Below are 18,358 nucleotides of genomic sequence, written 5' to 3'. Positions count from 1 at the left end.
TGCGGCGTCCGCAGTGATGCGGGCTCTGCATCGGTCTGTCGTGGTGAAAAAGGAGCTGAGCCATAAGGCAAAGCTCTCAATTTACCGGTTGATCTGTGTTCCTACCCTCACCTATGGTCATGAGCTATGGGTAGTGACCGAAAGAATGAGATCGCGAATACAAGCGGCTGAAATGAGTTTCCTCCGCAGGGTGTCTGGGCTCTCCCTTAAAGATAGGGTGAGAAGCTCAGTCATCCGGGAGGGGCTCAGAGTAGAGCCGCTGCTCCTCCGCATCGAGAGGAGTCAGATGAGGTGGCTCGGGCATCTGATCAGGATGCCTCCTGGACGCCTCCCTGGTGAGGTGTTCCGGGCACGTCCAACCGGGAGGAGGCCCAGGGGAAGACCCAGGACACGCTGGAGGGACTATGTCTCCCGGCTGGCCTGGGAACGCCTCGGGATTCTCCCGGAAGAGCTAGAAGAAGTGGCCGGGGAGAGGGAAGTCTGGGCATCTCTGCTCAAGCTGCTGCCCCCGCGACCCGACCTTGGATAAGCGGAAGAGAATGGATGGATGGATGGATGGATGCTTTTGATTAGTTTCCATCACATTTATTGAATTGTATTCATATATTCCTGTATACAGTTATAAGGGGTGTCCCATAGGGTTGGATGCTTGGGCCAATTCTGTTTTCTCTTTATATATTTCCTTTAGAGAAAAGCCAAGCAAAATGACACCTTTTATTGGCTAACTAAAAAGATTACAATATGCAAGCTTTCGAGGCAACTCAGGCCTCTTCTTCAGGCAATATGTAATACAGAAACTGGAGTTCCCTATGTTTATATACACACTCTAGGACAAGAAACAACATTGGTAAATATTTAAATGAGAAATTTTGAATGCAAAAAATTAATAGATTCATTCAGGCTGGGGTTAATTTAACAAGAGAGAAAAGAACAATGTATTGTCAAGATCTCTGGATAAGATAACTGTCCAACAAAGTCTTTTGAAGTTTGTAATGAGTTATTTTTCAAAACAATGTGGGTCTGTAGTTTCTCCCACATAGAGTGCAGTGTCAGGACACTGTGTGGGAGAAACTGGACAAACACTCCGCCAGAGAATGAACTTACACAGGTTCCACATTAAACATGGCCACACAGATGTTCCTGTGGCGGCCCACTTCAACAGCCATGGACACTGTGAGAAGGACTTTAAAGTCACAGTGCTTATGGGCAACTTCAAAACACAGCAAGAGAGAAAAGAATGGGAAGTTAAACTCATGCTAAAATTTAATACTTTACAACATGGATTGAATAAAGACAAGAGTTTTATGGCCAGATATGAGGATTGTTTACATCTCTCAGAATGACAGACAACCTGTCTACAGACCCACATTGTTTTGAAAAAACTCATTACAAACTTCAAAAGACTTTGTTGGACAGTTATCTTATCCAGAGATCTTGACAATACATTGTTCTTTTCTCTCTTGTTAAATTAACCCCCAGCCTGAATGAATCTATTAATTTTTTACATTCAAAATTTCTCATTTAAATATTTACCAATGTTGTTTCTTGTCCTAGAGTGTGTATATAAACATAGGGAACTCCAGTTTCTGTATTACATCTTGCCTGAAGAAGGGGCCTGAGTTGCCTCGAAAGCTTGCATATTGTAATCTTTTTAGTTAGCCAATAAAAGGTGTCATTTTGCTTGGCTTTTCTCTACATTCATAATGGCTAACATGGTACAACACCCTAGTACTATATATTTCCTTTAGTAAATGAATTTTTAAAAAGTAGCATTAACTTTCATTTCTATTCTGATGATATTCAGCTAGATTTATTAATTAAACTGAATTATACTTCTTTAGCTGCATCATTAAGTAGCTACTTTAGTGAGGTGACGAGTAATTGTTTTTAAAAAGGCAGTTATTTTAGTATGTGATTATTTAGTATGTTATTCAAACAGTAAGGAAGTGATCCTTAATTCAAATAACTCAAACTTTGTATGAATCCAATTGTAATTTAGGTGTTAATGTTCTGTTTAAATTTTTTTCATATTAGTTTTTTTAGCAGATTTAATTAAGAAATATAGAAATTACCATGCAAACCAATATAAAATTGAAAAAGTTTTAAAATTCCATATCAATAAGAAAAAAAGACAAAATACTATAGAAGAGCAGCATATACTGATGTACTCATGGTGTTGTAGTATGCTTAACATACAAGTTTTGAACATTTAGACTTAGCTGAATCTTTGCGCATTTCCTCATGCTTGCTTTCTCCAGCCTCATTTGGTTTGTTAATTTATCAAACGTTAAAAAGCATGTTCATTCATTTCTATTCAAATCACTGACTTTTGGGTGGCACATTAGGTAGAGCTGCTCCCTGAGTGATCTAGAACCCTGGGTTTGCATCCCCAAAGGTATGATAGGATAATTATTAGGAGACTATAAATTGGTCTGAATGTAAGAAGCCCAGTGGTGGACTGGCATTCAGGGTTGTTTCCGGCTTCATGGCCAGTTCTTCCAATACTGGCTCTGGACTCCTGTGACCATGAGTGGCCAAAAGGTTTGAGAGTGACACAAGTTTTGGTTTTCACAAAGTTAGCTGCTTCAGTGTTTTTAGAATTTTTTATCAGATGTTTCTATGGTCTGCGGTGGGTTGGCACCCTGCCCAGGATTGGTTCCCTGCCTTGTGCCCTGTGTTGGCTGGGATTGGCTCCAGCACACCCCCGTGACCCTGTGTTCGGATTCAGCGGGTTGGAAAATGGATGGATGGATGCTTCTATGGTATACTGAAGTATAATTACAAGCATTTCATAAGTTTCAAATGCTTTTATTGACAATTCTTAGCCAAAATTGTGAGAAGCAACCCCACGCAAGGTCTCAGGATGTTTTACTGTTGGCATGACACAGGACTGATTGTAGAATTCACCTTTTCTTCTCCAGACAATCTTTTTTCCCAAAGAATCAGAAAGGGGATTCATCAGAGATAAAATGAATTACCCCAGTCCTCAGCAGTCCAATCCCTACACCTTTTGCAGAATATCAGTCTGTCCCTGATGTTTCTTTTGGAGAGAAGTTGCTTCTTTGCTGCCCTTCTTGACACCAGGCCATCCTCCAAAAGACTTTGCCTCACTGTGCATGCAGATGCACTCACACCTGCCTGCTGCCATTCCTGAGCAAGCTCTGCACTGGTGGTGCCCTAAGCCATGAATAAAGAATGGTACCAAAATATTCTCCAAGAGCAACTTCTCCCAACTATCCAAGAACAGTTTGGTGATGAACAATGCCTTTTCCAGCATGTGATGGAGCACTGTGCCATACGGCAAAAGTGATAACTAAGTGGCTCTGGGAACAAAACATCGAAATTCTGGGTCCATGGCCAGGAAACTCCCCAGACCTTAATCCCATTGAGAACTTGTGGTCAATCCTCAAGAGGCAGATGGACAAACAAAAACCCACTATTCTGACAAACTCCAAGCATTGATTATGTAAGAATGAGCTGCCAACAATCCAGACTTGGCCCAGACGTTGATTGACAGCATGACAGGGTGAATTTCAGAGGTCTTGAAAAAGAAGGTCCAATGCTGCAAATATTGACTCTTTGCATAAACTTAATGTAATTGTCAATAAAAGCCTTTGAAACGTATGAAATGCTTGTAAGTATACCATAGAAACATCTGACAAAAAGATTTAAAAACACTGAAGCAGCAAACTTTGTGAAAACCAATAGTTGTCTCATTCTCAAAACTTTTGGCCAAGACTTTACAGTTATAACTTTTATTCAATGGACTGTACCAAATCATTCTCTTACTCCTCTAGAGTAAATTCAAAACATTAGAGCAGAAATAAAACAAACAAAAAGAAGAAGTATAACTAAATAATTCCAATGCGCATACTAGAAATTGTTGTTCATTTCAGTGTACTGGTGTAACTCGGTAAGAATTTGTCACTGCCAGTGATGTATCTTTTTGTCCAAACTTTGTTGCATTATGATGAGATACTACTTATTTGCCTGCAGTGTAAAGCTTTGCAGAGTCTCCACATTCTTTTAGAAATTTTGATGTTTTAATGTGTGCTTTTTGGTTCCATTTTATTTTGCATTTTATGTTTTTGTTGCATCAACATTTGTGTTTCATTTTAATCATCCTGTATTGCTTAATAATATGAGTGGCTTATAATAAGTTAAGTTGAAGTGAACTTTATACTAATAAATTCAACTGACTTTAAAAGTTGTTTGATAATTTTCACCTTTGTTTTCCTGATACAGGAGACCCAGCTGCGGAGGAGTGGTCACAGTGGAGCGTGTGCTCTCTGACCTGTGGGCAGGGCTTGCAGATCAGAACACGCTCCTGTGTTTCTTCACCTTATGGGACACTTTGCAGTGGCCCTCTGAGAGAAAGTAGACTTTGCAACAATACAGCAACCTGCCCAGGTAAAAACACCATCCATATTTAAATTGAATAATTTCCCCAATATTTTACATTTCAACTTGAAGAATCACTATCAAATAGTTGTATTCTTTAACTTTCAGATTTGATAACCAAATCATAAACGAGAAGAACCATTTAACTTTCCTGTATAAAGTGCAAGGGGTATATAACAAGTAATGTTTAGTTGGGAGGAATACAATGTTTGTTTGACAAGTTTAGATTTTATGATTACATTCTTAATTTTATTTAAGCAGTAATGTTTAAATCTATTAATTACCAACAATAACTGCCACAGGAAAGCTGTCCTCCCCTCATATTTAAATTTTATGCACTTCAATGAGAAGCCTTCTTGACTTTTCTATCTAATAAAGGTTAACAAAAGCTATCTGTTGTAAATATGTTTGCCAGTACACATGCATATGCCATGCAAGCTCTGTTCTCCTCATAACAAAAAAAGGCAATTCCACTAATGTAGATATCTACATTTTCTTTATACTCAAGGAAAACACCAACAAATATTCAATTCTCTGATTAATCATATTACTTTCTCACAAAAGTAGAAATATTACGACAAAAAATTAGTCAATGTTGTGGGGCATATTTTCTCCTGAGAAAACATAAAAACATAAAATGTGGGTTTTATGTCCAGCATTTACATAGTAGGCCATGGAACACTAAACTAATTTTAAACAAATCTTAACTGTGCGAGCTGAAATTGAATGAAATGCTTTAAATAGGTCTATATATTCCAATTACCAGGAGAAATTTTTGTGTGAATATAAGATAGCCAAACTGATGAATTCCTTTGCCTGATTACTCTGTCTTTAGGGGATGTGAAGTCCTCTTTTAAGTGTTTATAGACTATAGAGGTAACATAAATTGGGACAAAAACTCTATGAGCTATATGTCACTTCCACTTTTAGAATAATCGGTCTATAAATCATTATTTTTTATGGTGCCTTTCATACAGAGCACAACAGACTTTAAAAAATAATCAAGAATATGTTTGAGAGATGCAGCCCAGATTTAAGTGTTATTCTTTTGAAGCAGTGTTTTTATTATAATGTTTGTCTGATTAGGATGGTTATGTGCAGCATTAAGGAGCACTGATACATAAACAGCTGTAATCAAACATGGATGATAAAATTGTGTGTTCTGTGTCTCCTGCTTCCACGTGGAATGTTAAATATGTTTAACAAACTTTCTGTTGTAATTTATATGTAAAAAAAATAAGAATTAAAACTTAAGTTTATTCAAGTGTTATTAGCCTATTAAATTGTGTATGTTTGTTTTAGCATGGTGTAATATTGCACATTGAACACTGAAGAAATTTTATTTTCTAGATTTTATTTTATTTACATTTTGTTTTGTACATTTAAGAAGGTACCTGGATTTCTTCAATTTTTAAAGTTTTTCCAGGCTGCCCGTTAGTGAGAGACACATTTGTGGTTTGTAGTTGCTCAGCACAGAGTTATGTAAGTCCAGTTTTAGATAACCAGCATACTATATGTAAGCAATATTATAAGAACATTTACTCATTGGAATCTAATGCAAGTGAAGTGCTTTAATTAAAGATTTTTAAGACAAATTGCACAACTTTAACGTGAGCTTGAAACACCTTTCACACTCCATTAAATCTTGATGCTGTCAAACTGTGTGCTGTTAGTCTGTACAAAATAGAAAAGATGCTACCACAGATGGCTATCAAGGAGAATGTAATGGAAAACAAGTCTTTTTAACTAGGCCTTAAATGTTCTTCCTATAGACAGTTCCTATCAGATATTTGAAATATTTTCAATATGCAGTACAAGAGACTTCAGCAATAACAAAGCCTTCTGAAGTCTTGCTTTCTTTGAATTCAGTAAACGTCTTTGAGGTGAACGGGATTACATACTCCATTGTGCAAGTTTGGCTTTGCATAGGTTAAGTTATTATACTCTAACCCAGAAACCTCTGTATGTGTAAATAATACAAATTCTGATTTCTTAATTTTAGAGGTTGTCAGAAATGGGCTGGGAAAGTGATCCTTAGCCCATACTTTCACCTGCTCTCTACATCAGAACCATCTTACCTGAGCCTGTTGTATGACGATGCTTGATTTGGAACAGTCATATGATGGGAGGATGGGAACTTAAAAGGGGTAGCAGAGGATATTTACATTTGTGCTTTAGTATAACCACTTTCTAGAGCTCACCTTGTTCTAATGATCTTGTTTAGTGTGTTGCTGTTTTTGTGATTTCAAAATTGCTTAATTATTTTGTCTCCATTGGTATGTTGTTTTTGACATTTTACACATTTTGGATCTTGCCTTTTTTGTTTTGTGATTTGGGACATTTTTCCTTTGTCTTTGCTCCTTCTGTGTATGATTTTCTTCTTGCATTCTGTTCTTTTTTTTTTTGGATTTGAGACTTAATAAAATACACTGTCTTCCTTAATGCATTTGCTTTTTCAAGAACTTGTCCAAATATGCACTGTTATTAGGTGTGTACAATCAGCTGTGTCCTACAGAGCAAGTCAGTGCATACCAAGTGTGGTGTAAATTATCACTGTTCTTGTTTGCCATTGCCATGACGAGTGATGTCCTTTATCACTGTATTTTTTGGCCATTGCCATCTAAACATTTGCTATGTACTTACATAAACAGTGACCAGCTTGGAGAATCAAAAGGGAAGGACATGAATAAAAATATGACAGTGTTTTGTATCACTAATCCATACTCACAGTGATGTTTTTACCATAAGATTTTGGTGGAGCCACTCAGTCCAGGGAGTGAGATATTGTCTGAAGGGGCAAAGCCATCCTGAGAAGCTCTTCAGAAGGTTTATGTGTGTGCGTGTGTGTGTGTGTGTAAGTTAGAAAGAAAGAGAGAGAGATAATCAAGCAATTAAAGAGCAGATGTAACTCAAAGTGCTTTACAAGATGTCAAAGAAATTTTAGCAAGAAAAAAAAATAAAAATAGATAAGAATGAATAAATGATATGTAAAAAGTAACAGATAAAAATTGATCAATATGCACTTACCTAACATAGACATAAAATTAATAGAAAGGTAGGATCCTTATAGCTAGATTTGTTTTTGGGTATGTAAATGTGCATCTGATGATACGGTCAGACATCTGGAAAGAGAGGAAAATAAAAAACAGAGAGGGGTGATATTCCAAAAAAAAAAAACAAAATCTGCAGGGGTTCTGAGGTCAAATGACCGGCCATGCCTCCACTTAATGTTTCCAGGATTTATTCTAGAGGATTTGATGCAGTGGTTCTGTTGGACAGTTGAAGCATCTGTTCTCATTCAAGCATCACAGGCGGCTACACAGTACTTTGGTCAAATGGTGGTGCAAAATGCCACCCCAGAAAAACTTAAAAAGAATGCAAATAAAAGTAGAGATTAGTAGTGATTGCAAATCAATGAAGAATACATTTCTTTCTTTTTTTTAATTTTTCTTCTTTCTTAGTTTGTTCTGGTTTGTTTTGAGACCATAGCGTGTGTGTATATCTATCGATTTTTCAATCTATTGGGCTTCTGTAAAAAGCCAAATTTCCCCCTGGACAAATAAAGTCCATTCTATCTATCTATCTATCTATCTATCTATCTATCTATCTATCTATCTATCTATCTATATATCTATCTATCTATCTATCTATCTATCTATCTATCTATCTATCTATCTATCTATCTATCTATCTATCTATCGTTTATAAGAAGTAGGACCAAACAGCAGCTATAAAATGCTAAAATAAAAAGTGAAATTTCTTTTTAAATGTTCCATGATGTTAGGCTGGCATATCTCTTTTGGTAAAGTATTCCAGATTCTTTTGTACATAACAGCAAAATCCCACCTCACCACTTCTTTTTTACTTTGCTCTTGGAATAATACGCAGGCCACTATTTGAAGATCTAGGATTACAACTTAGAATGTAGGGGGAGAGGCACTTTATAATATAGGGTGGAAATTGATTATGCAAAGTTTTATTTACCATTAATAATATTTTAAGATCAGTTCGAAAGACAAGGGTAACCAAAGTATGGATTCTAAAACTGGTGAGATATGCTCACAGTTTCTTTTTCTTGTTAAGATTCTGACTACTGTATTCTGCCTACCAGACAGGCTCCTCTGCATATTTCTGTTGTCGTGGGTGTGTAGCCATCGATTATCTTAGGAAGGATCCTTACTTGTATTAGCTCACAGAGTTGAAGAAACTGCATAGCCACTAGTTACTAGTGTCTCAAAAACATGAATGAGAGACCACGCTACTAAGTCCCCAAAGGAATATGAGTGAATTTGTTCAGACCTATACCAATACCATACCATACCATAGATAGATAAGATAGATAGATAGATACTTTATTAATCCCAATGGGAAATTCACATTCTTCAGCAGCAGCATACTGATACAATAAATAATATTAAATTAAAGAATGATAATAATACAGGTGAAAAAAACAGACAATAACTATGTATAATGTTAAATATTAACGTTTACCCCCCCTGGTGGAATTAAAGAGTCGCATAGTTTGGGGGAGGAACGATCTCCTCAATCTGTCTGTGGAGCAGGACAGTGACAGCAGTCTGTCGCTGAAGCTGCTCTTCTGTCTGGAGATGACATTATTTAATGGATGCAGTGGATTCTCCATAATTGATAGGAGCCTGCTGAGCGCCCTTCGCTCTGCCACAGATGTTAAACTGTCCAGCTTCATGCCAACAATAGAGCCTGCCTTCCTCACCAGTTTTATTAATAATAATTAAATATAATAATTAAATAAAAAAAATAATTAAAATGAAAAACTGGAGTTATGCTGGAGACTCAATTGTCAAAAAACTCAGTTGTCTCCTCTTAGCATTCTGGAGACATACTATTACGTTCATACATCTGCAAATGTCACCTGAGGCAGGTGGCAAAGTTGCTGATTACTGACAAGCATCCAAGAAGCATGACACAATGCTGCCAAATTAGGCAGCTCAGTGAAAGCATGCAGAAATTAAGAAAAATGTAACAAGCACAGAAATTTATACTGATGAAGGTAAGAGTGTAGCAAATATTGCAAAAACACTTCGAGATTATCAGGCAGTCCAAGAAAGCTGTATGGTCGACTATATTAAGTGCTGTAGTGAGACCCAGAAGGTGTACCAACATCATAGCTTAGGTGGCAATCATTCAGTGTACCAATAAGAGACATTTCTTTACTGTTGTGTTGCCAAAATTCGTATTTGGAATTTTTAAATAGTTTTTAAACATGTGAATGATGAGTGAGTACAGAAGTAAACACTACAGTCAAGGACTGTGGTGGTAGTAGTAGTAGCAGTAATATTGTCTTGCGTGTCCAATGAACATGCAACATGTTGCCACTCTCTGGCACCTTGGTAAACGTCATTTATGAATTAGAAAACACAAATCATCTTATTTCATGTTCAATTATGCCCCCAGTTCATTTGAAGGTAAATATTCTTTACTTAACATAGTAAATAAATATTCCAGTTATATCGTAAAGCTAAAGAAGTGAGCTATGACAAGCTAGTGTCTATTATAACCATTGAGTAACTCCAGACTGTGAACAGGAATGAAAGATTACAGATTGGGTGAAAGTTCTAATGTGTTCAAGATCACCTCATTTACATGAAAATAACAAGAATAGCAAGCTTAACAGAAGATACCGATGAGACTGTGCATACTTGAAGGAGTAATAAATAAACTGAGGGGTCTGAGAGCCTAACAAAAAATAGTCCCAGGATAAAAGAGAACAACAGAAACATTAGTGCTATGAGCCTGGAGTTCAAAGCGACACAAAAATGAGCAAAGAGGACATAAAACAAGTATTTAAACCCCATCCTGAAATTTAACAATTAGGAAGAGATAGTAAAAATTCCTTTAACAACTCAATTCTTTACTCAAGTCAGAGCTGTCATGAGACTCATGCTATAATGGAACTGACTGATACAACCTTTCTTAGGTTGAACCTACTCCTCTGGGGTATATCCTCCTAATGAGTGAAACAGTCTCTGTGGCATATGAAGTTCTTAGTGTCCTGTCACCATCACCCCCTGGCAAATAAATCATTCATGTAAATCCAGTACATCAAGCAAAATAGTTTTATGGAAGATGTCTTGGATTACTGGATTTTGGAAACTCACAATAGGTATGCATATTTTTAAGTGTATGAATGGTACGGACAAAACTATAAAAATTGAAAATACGTAACAAGAAACAGATCAGAAAACAAATATCTACTATTCTCTATTAGGAAAGATTAACCCTGGCTAACTTCCTAAAAGATTCATTATTTTAACTCCAAACAGAATATACTGCACATTGAAATCACAAAGAAATTATTCACATCTTTCCATCAATTACTGTTGTTTATAACCTAGATTGAAACCTTTTTAGTCTTTGCATGTTTCACACAACTCATTAAGAAAATTGGGGTAGCAAATGATACTGTAGCCTATGTCTAGCACATCTACATCATCTTTTGTTGATCCATTGCATTTTCTGCCATTTGCTAGAAAAATTATTTCATACATACCTCAGAGTGCCAGAGATGAATGAAAAATCCATTTTGACTTTGAGAAACCAGAAATACTAATGGAATTAAACATATACTGCAAAGAGGAATGGTGCCTGCTTCATATCGCCTCTTACATAACAGTTACAGCTAAACACCAATTTGAAAAATTATAGTTATTTTGCTTAAGTTTCCCAAGACTATCCATTCTGTGCAATACTGCACATTTTCCATGTTTTTGCAAAAATAAAAAGAACTACAGCAAAAAACTGACTGAACTCTATGCCTGATATGTACATGATATTCCCTTATATCCATTTCTTTGGACATACATCATAAACAACAACATTTATTTATATAGCATGTTTTCATATAAACAGTATAGCTCAAAGTGTTTTACAAAATGAAATAAAAAGAAGTTAATGTAAAACATAAACAAGATTAGGCAATAATGTTATATAGTATGTAACAAAGATAAAGGTAAGGTCAAATGGCCAGGTGGAAAGAAAAAAACACAAAACAAAACAAAACAAACAAACAAACAAACAAACAAAAAAAAAAGCTCCAGTTACGGTGGAGAAAAAAAAAAACCAAAATCAGCATCTAACGCCTTTTATGATTAATCTTCATTGTGACTACAATTTTCAGAATAAATAAATATAAAATATGAAAGACATTCACCACAGGAGCAGAAGTTTATTTATGTAATCAATGACTATTTGATAACTCTGAACATCAAACTAGAGATAACTGAACATTTAGGATTTTATGATCATTAACTGAGAAAAAGTTTGAGAACATGTAACAAAGTCCGAAAGAAATAATTTAGGATAAACTGCCAGCTTTGGAGATCTTTTAGGGTAATATAATGTATTTAAAGATATACTTCACACAATAAAGAGCAAGTTCATTCTAAAATTAAAAGCCCTAGAAAGTTTATAATAACTGCACAGTGGATGAGTAAGGATTTAAGTAAGAAATTAAAGAAGTAAAATCAGCTGTGCAGCAGATAAGTACAATAGGTCTTATGAGCTCATGAGAACAACAGATAAAAAGTAAATTATAAAGTGGCAAAAGGTAGTTATGGAAAATAAATAGCTGAAAGTACAAAAGTTAACTCTAAGGGGTTCTTTCAATTTTCAGTAAGAGCTGGGTCACAAAGAAGGTGAACTGTATTAAGAACAGCAAGGAGAAAATAAAAAACTACGCAAAAGGAAATGGCATTTAATTTGAAATCATATTTTTCAGGTTACCTGTGAAAACGTTCAAAATATGACTGAAATTTTAGAAGATGTTATGTAATGTAATATATATTAAATCTGCGGTGGGTTGGCACCCTGCCTGGGATTGGTTCCTGCCTTGTGCCCTGTGTTGGCTGGGATTGGCTCCAGCAGACCCCCGTGACCCTGTGTTTGGATTCAGCGGGTTGAAAAATGGATGGATGGATATATATTAAATATGTAAGGTCCATATAGTATTTACACAAGAATGCTTAAGGAATTTAGTGATGTTATATTTAAAATGTAATGTAATACCATTAATCTTTGTATACTGAGAAGATTCCTGAAAATCAGAAGATAATAAACCTCATGGCTTTATAAAAACCTAATCAGAGCAAACATGATAAATAAAGGCCAGTTAGTTTAATGGTATCCTGAACAAATCTTGAATCAAGGATGAGTGGGTTGTGAAAAACAGCATAAATTTATATATGATACCATCCTACATTTTATTTTCATTTTATCATTGAAAAACGTAACATTACAATGGCATACTACTCAATTAAACAGTAATAACAAAAAAAGCAAAAACAACATGAATTAAACAGTTTTATATGGAAACGACAAATGCATGCTAGTGGTGCACAATGTTTAAAATGTTTCAGAGTCATATTTAAATAAATAAATAAATAAAAAATATAAAAATGTAGTTTTTGGGCAACACATAAGTTTCTCTTATCCATCAATTTTCTAATTCCGGTCATCCTGAACAGGGTAAGCTTTAACCTATCCTAGCAAACATGAGGGACAATCCTTGCACAGGATGCCAGGCCACTGCAAGGTGAACAGACATGTTCACACACACACCAATTTAGTAAAGCCAATTATTTAACCTGCATGTCATATGGAGTAAACAAAGAGAACATGCCACGCAGAGTTTCAAGGTAGAAGTACTACCACTAACTAAGCACACGCTGATACAGCACATTGCCACAGCCACCACATGACAAACCAACTCAGGATCCCAGATTAGGACCTGAGTGCAGCCATGCAATGGCTGGAACAGTGTGAGGTTTTTTATGGTTATTTTTCTGCCACCGACCAACATTTTTTTTCCCTTCAGGTTGGAGGGCTTACATGCCTGGATGCAGATTAACATCATACCCAGGACGGAGCAATTGCAGGTTACGAAGTAGAGTCACTTCTTGCGTTTACGGGATTCGAACCGGCAACCTTCTGATTGCCAGTGCAAATCCCTACCTTAGAGCCACCACTCTGCCCACTACCACTAATTGCTCTATTATATTGTAATTACTCAATAATTACCAGTGTAACTAACATATAAATAAAGAATATTATTGTGTACTTGCTGTGTAATTTGTAAGTAATAATGCTTACCTACACTGCAGTTAAAATGGTAATTATAAAGTAATTACACTATAATAAGAGATATTTCATGCCATGCAACCAAACAGAAAGTATTCAGATAGGTATCAATAGCTGGTCATCTCTTCACTTTACATTAGCTGGGAGAATTAATATTATTAAAATGAACATGCTCCCCAAAATTTTTTGTCTTTTTTCAGAGTATTCTTTGTTTATTAATAAATACTTATCTAAAATATTGCATACAATTTTAAACATTTTTATCTGGAATGGAAAAGAAGATTTTGTAAGGCTGTGGTGGGTTGGCACCCTGCCCAGGATTGGTTCCTGCCTTGTGCCCTGTGTTGGCTGGGATTGGCTCCAGCAGACCCCCGTGACCCTGTAGTTAGGAATATAGCGGGTTGGAAAATGGATGGATGGATGGATTTTGTAAGGCACTACATAATTTCATGACTACGGAGTGAAGCAGATAGAAACAAAATTGTGCAAACCTGTTTAACTTTTGAAAGGAACCCTTGTTCCGACTTCAGTTTATATGCTTTGCTCTCACTACCTCTAACTACTTCTAACTGCCATCAATTACGTAGTAGTCAGGTAGTTCAGTGCTCAATGAGTATGTAGTATAGTACAAGTGAAGAAGATACTTGAGGTCTGAGATGTACTATCACTTGTACCCAAACATGATAATCATCTTTTTTCATCCATCTTTAACTGAGGAAATGGAAAATTACTGGCATTGGAACTTTTGGAGATTTCTGTATCAATGTTTGCATCCTTTTAACATCTATGTCTCAAATTTAATATTTCAGTAACCTCTTTTTAATATTTATACAGATTAGAAATGTTGGAAACGATACTTGCTAGACTTCCACAATATTCCTTTAATATTAGTAGCAGAAAGTATACTATCTTGCAATAATAAGGACATAAGTAGTATTTCCATACTCTGCCATGCTCTTTCAAAAAGTAAATACTTAAGATCACCTGAGGAGGCAATGGGAAAAGAGATCTTTCAATCTGAATTTTGGATGGAGAATAGCTTTCAGCCATTGATGAGAAGCACCCCTCATTAATCATTGAATACCCAGGTGGGTTTGAATTAAAAATGTTACTAAACACACATGTATCTCAACTTAGGTTATCTAAAATGTACTGAAAGCAAAAATGTAATTAAAAGAGACATAATTATGTATGATGTCAGACATCTGCCTTGCTTGACCAAATGTTTAGGGAATGTCCCACATACTAGGTCAGAAAAAAAAAATTGCCTACCTGAGGTAAACTTCTTGTCATCTAGTCCACGATTGGACTGTGTATGGTACTGTCAGAGTTGGAAATGGAAGGCCACTTGGCAATGGTTAAAAGCAGGAGCAGGAGATGAAGAATTTAAAAAGTGAAAGAAAAGATCAGTGGTAAAAATTTAGAAAGTCAATCAAAACCAAGATAGAAGTGTCTAAAATGAATACTAAAAATTAAAGTCAAAAGTAACACTCCTAGTTCTATTTTTCTAAAATTCTTTAATATTTAACTACACACAGAGAGTTTTAGTCACAAATTCAAAAACTGTTGATCACAAGCTGTCACCTTAAGTATCATCAGATCAATGATGTCAGGCACCACAACTTCCATCACGTGAAAGCAATGAGACACAAAATAATGGCTAGAGAATTTAAGAAAAATAATAATAAATGATGTCATTTGAATGAAAACAAAAGTCCAAAGTAGTTGCAAAAATGCGATCTGCATGTTCTAAAACCTTAGAATCATAACATTGTACAGAAGTGATTCCGAAAGTTTATTAGATTTAGCATGCTGCATGGAGTACAATTAAGGGAAGTTATTCTTAATCTTATATATTGTGTCAAGCTGTCGTCTACATATTCTATGTATCTATAATCAGATTTATGGCCACTGCAAGCCAGAGCCTAGAAGTGCAAAGTAGAAACCACAAGGAACTGACAAGGAACTGGCAACATTACTGGCATTTTGGAGCATTTCTAAATAGTGATACAATTGACATTTTGTCTTATCTTTCTGTCATTTCCCAAGCGGTTATTTTTTCTTATATAATTTGATTCACTTGTTATTTTTTCTGGCTGCCATTTTGTGATTGTATTCTGTTCTAGGCATTACTATTTGATGTACGGCAAACACGCTGCTTGCTACTACATGAACAATGGCATCACAATGCATAAAATCATAATGTGTTGAATATTTAAGATGGCAGCATGATAGCTAGGCTTTTCAATAATTCTAAAAAAAATCTTCCTTGGTTAGATAATCCTTTTGTTAGTTCTGGCATATTTTCTTTAACCTGTACTTCTTACTACTAAATATTGATTGCTTTTGGTTTAGACAATTGTTTTTTGTTCTGACTGCTATTAACAACCTCTGCCTCCCTTCTAACACTTTTTCATTTCCTCGTCATTATTTATTTTTCTCTTTTTAAATGCACACATTTTCCACCAGAGTTTACCTTAACACCAATGTGCTTCCCTATCTTTATTATAAGGCAGGAACACTTGTAGAGAAGGTCGTGAGAACAGTTACTAAAATTATTTTATAACAATGGAATATGATTTGTGATGTAAGATGGAAAGAGCTGAATCTTTTTAGTCAAAGAAAACAAATGCTAATTTGTTCAGTGCCTTTTGAGCCCCAGTGCTCATCAAAAAGAACCTGGAGCCTATATACAAGGTAAGAAAAGGTACATGTTGTACAAACTTTACAAAGTACCTTTCTTTCTGGCTGATCTGAACATCGATTGCTACTGTATGGACAAAGACAGTCCAGCCAGTGCGTTCCGCAGAGTCTCAGCAGCAGAAAAATAATAGATAGACAGTACCAAGTACCAATGGCCAGACACAGACGGGAGGGTAGTAAGGGCTATATTAGCCCATGATGCAGGAAAAGGCATCAAAAAGTGGATGAACTTTAATGAAAGAGTCAACAGCAGGCAAATGGGAGAAGAGGAATGCCCACATCACTTTTTCAATTAGAAAACTAGCCGTAATATAAATCATCTCACAAGGAACTTATCTTATTGTATAACCTGTAGGTTGATGTAATGCTGCAGTTTTCTAATGGGATCAATAAATTATCTGTCTATTGTAGGAAAAGACAAGACCACAATAACCCCTAGTAACCCCATAAAACGAATGACTAGAAAATATGCAACATTTGTCGAAAACGTCTTCACAGACGTCTTCATAACAGAACCAAGATAGTGGATCTTCCCGTTTTAAGCTCTTCTGGCCAGGGGGGAGGGTCCAGGTGGACAGACACCAGAAGTAACATCAGTGGTGGTATAGCTGTCAGTCTTCCAGTCTGCACAGTGAGGAAGATAAAAGGCATTAGCACATAGCCATAAGCCCTGGAGCAGTGGGGCATTACAATCACTAGAGCCTTTAAGCTGTCCACTATGAACACGTGTGACTCTATCTATCTATCTATCTATCTATCTATCTATCTATCTATCTATCTATCTATCTATCTATCTATCTATCTATCTATCTATCTATCTATCTATCTATCTATCTATCTATCTATCTATCTATCTATCTATCTATCTATCTATCTATCTATCTATCTATCTATCTATCTATCTATCTATCTATCTCATTTGGGTCTGGATTAAAGTTACTAAGTGATATAACAAATAAGAGGAGAACCCCACACTCACACAGATGGAGCAGGCAAACTCAGCACAGAAAGTGTCTGGCCTTGGATTCAAACCCAAGACTTACTAGTTTCCCAGTTTCTAAAACTGTCCCAATGAAGACATTGTAGACAAAGGTTTCGCCATGAAGGAGCAAATTTTTAAAGAATGTCTCAGATGGATTAAGGAGAATAAACTCTTTAAATTACATGAACATCTGTCTTCTGGTTATACTAAAGCCAAGCTCGCTTTCATGGACACTGATTTGAATCATTCAGGTTGTATCTTTTCTTTTAATTTTGACTTCATGTATTTAATACCTGGTTTCTCTGCAAATAAAAAAAAGCAATTGTTAATGCTGACCTTTTCCCCATTAAAACTTGCCTTATTTATTGATATCATCTGGTCCTGTGTGCTTGTTTTTTAAAGCAATTTGCTCTTTGTTTAGCTCTTTCAAAGGTAGTGATCTGGCTTTGTTTAAGTGTGTTTTGCATGTTTGTTCAGATGCAATCTGTGCTTTTTCAGTTAGACTTTTGAAGCCCTTACAGGGGTAATGATGAGAAAAAAGAAGGATATAGGCCTCTCTCTGTACAGTCATGTTGCCAGCCTCAACCATACTGCTCTGTTTAATTTGTGCAGATCTTTCAGGGGTAATCATGGGAAAAACTGAAGGATACAGATGTCTCCCCGGAAACTGCTAAGTAAGATATTGGTGTTTGAAACATGAGTGATGAATGAATGTAACATAGGTAAGCGGAGTTTACCTGTAAATCAAGGCTAATAATGTAGGCATTTCCAGTATTAACTTGCCCACCAATATAAGTTTAAGTTCCTTTTGAAACCACTTTTACACTACAAAACAGAAATGAAGTGTGGTACGGTGGTGCAGTGGTAGTGCTGCTGCCTCGCAGTTAGGAGACCTGGGGTCTCATGTATAAACAGTGCGTACGCACAGAAATGTTGCGGAAGAACATTTCCATGTTCAAATCGCGATTTACAAAACCTAAACTTGGCGTAAAGCCACGCACATTTCCATGGTAGCTCATACCCTGTCGTATGCAAGTTCTCTGCTTGGTTTTGCAGACTGGCGGCACCCAGCGTCAAAGCAGTGCTACTGTTCCTGTGTGGTTATTCTTTCTTTTTCAGATCCACATCCCTGACGCGGCTTTATAAATACACTGAAAT

General features: G+C 36.1%; 1 protein-coding gene across 11 annotated transcripts in view; it reads left to right on the top strand.

Annotated features, from left to right (window-relative positions):
* The window catches only part of adgrb2 (adhesion G protein-coupled receptor B2), a 1,003,794-nt gene that overhangs the window by 426,152 nt on the left and 559,284 nt on the right, over window positions 1-18,358 (top strand). For all 11 annotated transcript variants that reach the window (XM_051919045.1, XM_028818906.2, XM_051919049.1 and 8 more), the window contains exon 4: window positions 4,246-4,410. In XM_051919045.1, the coding sequence (XP_051775005.1) occupies window positions 4,246-4,410 (165 nt within the window). The remainder of the gene's footprint in view (window positions 1-4,245; window positions 4,411-18,358) is intronic.

The sequence above is a fragment of the Erpetoichthys calabaricus genome, chromosome 14 (assembly GCF_900747795.2).
Source record: "Erpetoichthys calabaricus chromosome 14, fErpCal1.3, whole genome shotgun sequence".
Lineage (NCBI taxonomy): Eukaryota > Metazoa > Chordata > Cladistia > Polypteriformes > Polypteridae > Erpetoichthys > Erpetoichthys calabaricus.
This window is presented reverse-complemented; position numbering and strand designations above follow the sequence as displayed.